Consider the following 8,923-nt stretch of genomic DNA (forward strand, 5'->3'; position numbering starts at 1 on the left):
TCTTAATACAAAATAGTCATTGGCATTGAATGAGTGATTTAGCAAGGTTTTCTCTTTCAAAAGGTTTACAAAATGACTGTGACTGACTGATTCAATCCGACAGAATAAAGAGGTATATCACAACAAATCCCTCCGAAAAGAAAATGAGGGGGGAGCATGCGTTAGTTACAAACAAACGTGTTTTTAAAATCTTAATAAAGTATAAAAAGGAATAATGAACTCACACCCAAGGCGAGGTGTGGAATAACGGAAGCCAACATTTCATGAGAATGAAGGTCACTTTCATTGGCCGTAACGTTGGTGGCCTGAATAAAGGTCACAGCAATGAGAGGTGATGATTTTCATTCAGTTCTAAATCTTCATAACATTCATATGAATCCTTTATGTAAATGTCATTTTTCCTTTCAGTTCCGTCTAACTTTAATTTCTAATTTCACAGAAAGTTATATAACACTATAGAACATTTAAGTAATACATTTGAGCAGTCTAGTGTCACATGTTTGCACTCAGACTCCCTCTCTCTCTCACACACACACACACACACACACACAGACACACACACACACACACACCCACAGAGTTGTTATGGAACTAGAGACATTTGAAGAAGGTCAGCAGGTGTTTGACTAATGGCTATACTTAATGTGATTCATAACTTCAGTTTAAGAACCATTTTCTCAGAGAAATAAATTCACCCAGTTAAAGACATTGGGCTCTGTACGAAGCACCACACCGTTTTAGACATTATTTATTTATTACACTTTACCGTCTGCCTTCCTTCAGTGTCAAGACAATGTCATGTAATTATAACAGCATTTAGTGGTTAAAAAAAATATCTAAATTGCATTACAGTGAGAAAGTTCATATCATAACATGCTGGTATCATTTTAGTGTGACCCTGTGCAGACTGTCTATCAGTGTCTGGGTCTAACGTGGGTCACGCTTTTGAGTCGGCTAGCTAGTTAGCGCTCCCAGAGAGAGGTGCAGAGAAGGAGGAGGACAGCCAGGCCGAACCCCACCACCAGGAGCAGGAGGTGGGGGAGGGTAGTGGCGAGGGAGGTGCCCAGGAGAGATGGCCTGGAGCGGAGGGGTCGGGACCGCAGGTACTGGTCCACTGAGTCGGCCAGGCTGTAATGTTTGGGGCAGAAGCCCAGGTCACGACGGGCCTTCTCGATCCGGAAGGTATGGCTCACAGCAATGTTTCTCACCTAGGAGAGTGGGGAGTGGATTTTGATGCTGCAAGAACTTGGAACGTGTGTGTTTTTGCATTCAACAATGCTAGAATGATTGTGTTCTTACACAAGACACTATTGGTTTTACACGATGGCTACTGGTATGGGCACGTATTCTCAAATTCACCACTATTCCTCCGGCAGTTACTATGTTACTACTTCCTTATTCTGTCAACCTCCATTAACATTATTTTCAGTTGGATGGTGGATGGCTCACAGTGTCGGAGACTACCGCCCGCAGAACACTTCACCAGCAGAACTAAAGAGGCCACACTGCAAGGTGTAAACCACTAGTTGGCATCAGATACCAGAAGGCCAGATTAGAGTTTGCTAAAAGTACCTAAAAGACCCTGCAGTTCTGGAAAAAGGTCTTGTGGACAGATGAGACAAAGATTAACCTGTACCAGAGTGATGGCCAGTGTGAAGTGTGGAGAAAAATAGGAACTGCCCTAAAATATACGGCATAACATCTCATCTGTGTAATGTGGTGGTGGTGGTGGGGAGGGGGGGAGGGGGTGGTGGTGGGGAGGGGGGGAGGGGGTTAATGCTGAAGCGTGCTTCAGAATCAGAATCAGAATCCTTTTTATTTGGCCACGTATATTTGCACATACAGGAAATTGATTTGGTGAGGTTGGTGCATGGGACATAAAACAACAATGTGTAAGGAAAATATTAACAACAACATTTACAAAAGAGCAAAATATTAATAAAATAGCAAACAAAATAGAACAATAAATTATGTTTGGCTTCCACTGGAACTGGCTCACTTGTCTTCGTTGATGATGTAACCGCTGAACGCAGCACTTCAGAATGTATTCTGAAGTGTACAGAAACATCTTGTCTGCTGAAATACGAGTAAATGCTTCCAATCTCTTTGGACAACACTTCATCATACAGCAAGACAATGACTCCAGACATACTGCCATAGCAACTAGGGAGTTTTTCACTTAACTTCTAGAGGCCAAGTCAATTTAAATAAAATTGAACATGCATTTAATTTGCCGAAGAGGGAACTTCAGCCAAAAACACCTCAAAACAAACAACAACTGAAGATGGCTGCAGTCCAGGCCTGGCAGAGCATCACCAGAGAAGATACACAGCGTCTGGTGGGGTCAATGGGTCGCAGACTTCAGGCAGTTATTGCATGTAAAGTATTGTCGACCAAACACTAAAGTTTTGGAGGAAGTATGCTTAAAAAAATTTTTTACTTTCTAAATAGTGAGCTCAATCTGATTAAAAAAACATTAAAGCTGAGAATCTCTACTTTGACCCCATAGTAGTTGATTTCAACTGTTGGACTATAGAGCTTTCCAGTACTTATGTAGGACACTATCATTAGCGGTTAGGGTTAACGGTATTGTCCACCCGGAACTCACTCAGCACTGCCTGGGGAGTCTGGGGGGGCCTGGGGGGCCTGGGCCGAGCTGTAGGAGCTGCTGGAGGCCATACTCTTGGCTAATGGCTTTGATTAACCTCCATTTGCCGAGCCCTGTTCTACATTCTGCCACCCAGGCCTGATTGATTGACGTCCCTGGTACCTGTATCTCCTTACTGCCGGGAGGATAGGGTGTCAACATGGAAGATATCAGTAGTGAGAGAAGCCTTCAGCCCGCCCAGGTGGTTGGTTCAGCTCACCTGGTGTAAGGCTTAGACTCAAGCAGGTACGTCTTTAAGAAAAACCTTGGCTGTGGCTTTGCCTACGCACTGGAATATGGGCAAATGGAAAGTTGGATGCTTGCGACAACCCAGATTGACATCACCAGCCCGTTGAAGTTAATATTTAAATGGTTGGAGTTAGGTAAGGGTCAGGGTTTAGGGTAGGAGACCCCAGAGACCCCATTTAGCATCTACCCTGGAATATGTGTACTTGTTTTGGTCACCTTCATGTTGTTGGTACAATTATTATTATTATTATTTTTTAATATATATATTTAGTCATTTAGCAGATGCTTTTTTCCAAAGCAGCTTACAATGAGAACATTTGTCTAAGTAAATGAATCAACTCTACATTAGTCATCGTAAGTAAAACCTTCGATAAGAACAAGTGCCATCGGCAATCACAGTGCTGGAGAAAGGAAGGAAAAAGTAGTTTTTTTCTTCCAAGTTGTGGTAATGTAGGATGTTAGGGGGTGGAGAGGTCTGAGGAGGAGGAGCCCACGTGTACCCTCAAGAGACGGGTCTTTAGTCTACGCCGGAAGATAGGAAGAGACTGCCGTCTTGACAGTGGTGGGAAGCTCATTCCACCACTGGGGCGGCAAGACAGAGGAGAGGTGTGATGGAGCAGAGCGACCACGTAAAGATGGCGGTCACCCTCCGGCAACATCTACCAGATTGACCACCGCAACTATGGATTTATAATCACAGACACGCATCGTCATGGCAGTCAGACCTTCCTGTGCCCCCTCATTTAACCTTCTGCCCCTCAACCTCCAGAAGCACGCAGGCTTATGTTTTATTCACAGGACAATCATCGATCTCCCGGCCAGCCACAGCAACCGTCTGACAGAATCAGATCCTGGTCCAAGCCTGTGGGCGCGTCTTTGGTTTCGGCCTCATTATGCATTGATGAAGGACTTCTTGAGCATGCTGGCAGCCCGTAAAAACAGCCCCCTGAAGACCTTCCTTACTGCCAGGGCGCATGGCTGCATGACTGCATGACTGCATGACTGCATGACTGCATGACTGCCCTTAGCTACTACTGCCACCATGTTCCATTTAGTGCTACCTGCCTTGGACAGATCTGCACGAGGAGAGGTGGCATAATCACTACCCTCTCCTTGCCTATACCTTTCATTGAATCCAATGCAGTTAACAGAACATCTTCAGTGGCAACCCAAGGTAAAGCTCGCATAGTTAAATGAAGACGCCCAGCCAGATAGAACACCACACGTGCTTGCGGCCTACAGAGGTTTTTAACGGCGTCAAAATATTCGATACGGCCAAACGGTGTCTAGGCAGACACTGGAGCGTTAAATCAACAAACAGAAAATCCAATCCAGTTCCATCAACCCGCATCCACTTTCAGTCTACCAACAACAGCCCAAAGCTGTGAATTCATTTAATGGCTCGTTTTGATGAGCTGTGATCAATTATATATACATGAGGGATTAGATGAGCCAGAGGAACGGGGGTACGATAGGAAAATACTTCCCCTAATGAAGTCTGTCTGCAGCTCTGCCAGTGGGCTCTCTATGAGACTTCAACAAAGATCTGATCAGGAAGCAGGTAACTCAAGCCCCCCCACCACAAACACACACGCACACACACAAACACACACACACGTACACACACACGCACACACACACACACACACACTGGCTGTGCGTTGCAGCGGGAAAGTGGGGTTCTGACACTGCCTATAATGTCACCGTGCCCCAGAATGCTTTGCTTTAGAACAGTGAAACTCGGCCCGGCAGACAGTGAGTAATTGCCAGTATCTGTGTGTGTTTGCTCTTTGCCTTAAGGGAAGAGTTTACTTTATTCAGACTTCGAATCACTGAATAAACATGACACTGGTGAGAGTAAAGAAAATGCCTTATTTTCTCTGGAGAACGGTTGCTCCTGCTTGTGTCTGGGCAGGTTGTGTCTGGGCAGCTTGTGTCTGGGCAGGTTGTGTCTGGGCAGGTTGTGTCTGGGCAGGTTGTGTCTGGGCAGGTTGTGTCTGGGCAGGTTGTGTCTGGGCTGGGCTGCAAGGTAAAAGTGCCCTCTCCCAAGTGTCCTACGCAATCAAGTGAGAGAGGGTGGAGGAAGAGGAAACGGCCAAGATGAGAAGTCAGCGCCTATCTTCCGCCACGGACTGAAGACCCATCTGTCCTCTTCAGACCTCCTATCACCTCCAACATACCCCACTTGTGTTGAACCAGCACTTCTACCAAGAACACACAAACAAAACACAAACACTCCTTTTCTTCCCTTTCTCTGACACTTCTACTGCTTCTGGCGCTTTTTCTTACCCCCGATGATTGTGATGTACAGCTATTTCACTTAGTTTGGCGAATGTGCTAATCGTAAGTCGCTCTGGATAAGAGCGTCTGCTAAATGACTAAACTGTCAAATGTAGAAGAAAAATAAGGGGAGGTGGAAGGTGGAGGAAGCGGGAGGAAGAGAATGTGTGCGTGTGTATGTGTTTGTGTATGTGTGTGTGTGTGTGTGTGTGTGTGTGTGCGTGCTTGTGTGGTGTGTGTGCGGGAGGGAGAGAGAGATGGATAGAGGCCGTGTTTACCTCATTTCGTGTGAAGAGCAGAGGGAATTCCACTACTGGTCTCAAAGCCACATGTAAGCACTCCATCAGAATGGCAGCTAAGTAGACCAGTGAGACAGGTAGGTGTATCAGTGGTTGACTATACCCCAACTTCTCAAACTGTGGAGTAGGAGGAGGAGAAAACGCTAGTTTTTAAAAGACAAGAGATGAAGACAGTGATGTGTGTTACTTTCGTACATTGAAAAGTAGACCGCCAGAGGCTAAATTAATCAAATTTGAAAGGCCACAAGCTGTTGCAGCCTCTTTTGTGGTGAAGAGAGTGACTCACCAATGGTGTTAACCACTCGAACAGGTTCACAGATTCCCCGTCGTTGATGAAATAGGCCTGTCCACTCTGGAGCAGAAAGAGAGTGGGCTGATTTGACTATTGTAGAGGGACGTAGCGCATAATACCCTCAACCACTCACACACACACACACACACACACACTCACACACACACACACACACACACACACACACACACACACACACACACACACACACACACACACAGTACAATAACTCCATTACAGATATACTGTAGGACTGTATCACTCAGAAGTAACAAGTGATCTAAAGATAGACAGACAGACAGACAGACAGACAGACAGACAGACAGACAGACAGACAGACAGACAGACAGACAGACAGACAGACAGATAGACAGATAGATAGATAGATAGATAGATAGATAGATAGATAGATAGATAGATAGATAGACAGACAGGTAGGCAGACAGACAGACAGACAGACAGACAGACAGACAGACAGACAGACAGATAGATAGATAGATAGATAGATAGATAGATAGATAGATAGATAGATAGATAGATAGATAGATAGATAGATAGATAGATAAATAGATAGGTAATTTATTGATCCCCAAGGGGAAATTAAGGTGTTACAGCAGCTCACATCACAAACAACAACAACAAAATAAAGTGACAATAGAATAATATCATAAAATAGACATCTGGAACATTCTATACAGTAAGAACAGGCGAGTGTGATTTAACATCCCCCAGCCCGACTCTGATCATCCCCATCGAGCCAGCCGGAGGAGGAGTTGTACAGTCTTATTGCGGCAGGCAGAAAAGATCTCCTATAGCGCTCCTTAGTGCAACATGGTTGTAATAATCTGTTGCTAAAGGAGCTTCTCTGGAGGAGTTTGGTCCTCATCCTCCTATTGGCCACCTCCTCCACCGTGTCCAGGGTGACACCGAGGACAGAACCAGCTTTCCTAATAAGCTTGTTCAGCCTCTTGGTGTCACCTTCCTTGATGCTGCCCCCCCAGCATACCACGGCACACAGCACTGCACTGGCCACCACTGACACAGCCTCTACAGGGTGTAATTAAAGCCCTTTGTAAGGCCTTGCTTGAGTACTCTGATGAATTGCAGACAGCTTGATGGTGCTGAAACTATCTTTCGTATCCATGGAGACTGTTACAGCTTATTTATACGGTACTTATTCGACTGCAAACTGGGCTATGACAAAATCAGCACTGAATGAATTTGGACAGGATCAGGTTAGGACCGTGGTGATCGACTAATAAATGGTTAAGTTTGATTTGACCTTTTAGGTTGTGTTGTTTGTTGCTTCTATGTATGACGAAGGCAAATGGCCATAATGAAGTACCATACTCACAGCCACACAGTTCCTCTCAGGGGTGAGGCTCTCGGCAGCCAGTGTGTGGGCCAGCACCAGGTTATCTACATGCACCCAGTTCATCCTGGCCTGGGGGTTCCCAAAGCTGAAGCTGAACAACCGGCGTTCCACATTCACCTGGAGGGACAGAAGGAGTTCAGACGATAGCCCAGTCAGTGGTGCAATTGTGTGTATGTGTGTGTGTGTGTGTGTGCGTGTGTGCGTGTGTGTGTGCGTGCGTGTGTGCGTGCATGCGTGTGTGTGTGTGTGTGAGGGAGTCTGAGTGCAAACATGTCACACTAGACTCCTCAAAAGTATTACTAAATGCTACATACCATATAACCTTCTGTGAAATTAGGAGTGTGTGTGTGTGTGTGTGTGTGTGTTTATGTACTGTAAGCCAGCATGTTTGGGCACATGCTTGTCTAGTGATCTGAGTGAGTGGACGGTTCAATTGAATTAAGTTAAGTTAAGATGCAAGTGTCCATCCAAGGAGAGCTTCTTGGCAGCTTGTCCCTTAGTAAACCCAGAACCCAAGCTACCCAGCCCAGCCTTAGCCCTCCACCACCCTCCACCACCCTTCACCACCCTTCACCACCCTCCACCTCCCTCCACCACCCTTCACCACCCTCCACCACCCTCCACCACCCTCCACCGCCCTCCACCACCCTCCACCGCCCTCCACCACCCTCCCCAGAGTCCCTTGCCTTGTGTCTCCCCGTCCCCAGTCAAAAAGGAGGGGTGAAACAGGACACCCTGACAGGACATTAATAATGTAACCCGCCAGGTACACACGCTGTCAAATAAAGTTCAAGCGCTGGGCTGTCATGTGTTAGCGCCACCGTGTTGGGTGGACCTGAAAAAGGCACGTGGAATGTAGAACTGCGTCTGTTCTACTCGCTCTATTTCTTTTTTCCAATATGTTTTTTAGGGCCATTTCTGCTTTTTTTTTTCCTTTTTTGATTTGCATAGAGACGGAAGAGGTTGACAGGAAGGGCAGGTGACAGAGGGGAGGTATGACACGCAGGATATGTCGAGGGTCAGAATCGGACCAGGAACCTTGCGGTTACGTGGTATGCTCGTTAGCGATATTCTACTTGCTCTGTTTCTATGGTAACCAGACACTCACCATCACCCTGTGTAGGTGCCGACGCTCCTCCGGGCCGTAGATGCCTGAGGTCGTAGGACACAGGTCCGCAACAGGCCCCCTCCTTTCAGAGGCAGGGAGAACACAATTACCCCGGTTAGCAAACACTTCACATGAGTACTCCCGTATAACAACCCTGCACTCTAAGCGAAAATAATGCTGTATATTTTATCTTATTATATTTACTGTTTATTACCGTTACTGTTTATATTTACTGTTTATTACTGTTACTGTTTATATTTACCGTTACTGTTTAGATTTGTTGCCATTTCGTCACATTGTACAGTAGAAGCAGCTCATAGTCTATGTGCCTCTGTGTTAACCGGTGCCAGTTAATGTGTTTAACTACATCCTCACTGAATACATGCGTGAATTCTAGGGTAGTGTGTATAATGACACGGCTCTGAGCTCTAAGCTTAATTGAATATATAAGTAAGTGGTCATTGATATGGTCTGCGGTTACACCCAAGGAGGGAAGGAAGGCTTTGCACCTGTTCATCCAAGAGCCAAGTGGAGTTGCACTTATGCAGTAAGATAATTCCTATTCACTGTGTGCGTGCGTGCGCGTGTGTGTGTTTATCAGTATAAGTCAATGTGTGTTATTTTGTGTGTGTGTGTGTGTGTGTGTGTGTGTGTGTGTGGGTGGGTGGGTGGG

At 45.9% G+C, this 8,923-nt stretch overlaps 1 protein-coding gene across 1 annotated transcript in view; it reads right to left on the minus strand.

Moving 5' to 3' along the window:
* The window catches only part of sdr42e2 (short chain dehydrogenase/reductase family 42E, member 2), a 16,704-nt gene continuing 7,781 nt past the window's right edge, over positions 1 to 8,923 (minus strand). Inside the window, 6 exon segments of the mRNA XM_083676732.1 lie at positions 1 to 1,208; positions 5,455 to 5,592; positions 5,762 to 5,827; positions 7,122 to 7,259; positions 8,251 to 8,297; positions 8,300 to 8,332. Of these exon segments, the coding sequence (XP_083532858.1) occupies positions 963 to 1,208; positions 5,455 to 5,592; positions 5,762 to 5,827; positions 7,122 to 7,259; positions 8,251 to 8,297; positions 8,300 to 8,332 (668 nt within the window). The 3' untranslated portion in view covers positions 1 to 962.

This window comes from Argentina silus, assembly GCF_951799395.1.
Source record: "Argentina silus genome assembly, chromosome: 9".
NCBI classification, from domain to species: Eukaryota; Metazoa; Chordata; class Actinopteri; order Argentiniformes; family Argentinidae; genus Argentina; species Argentina silus.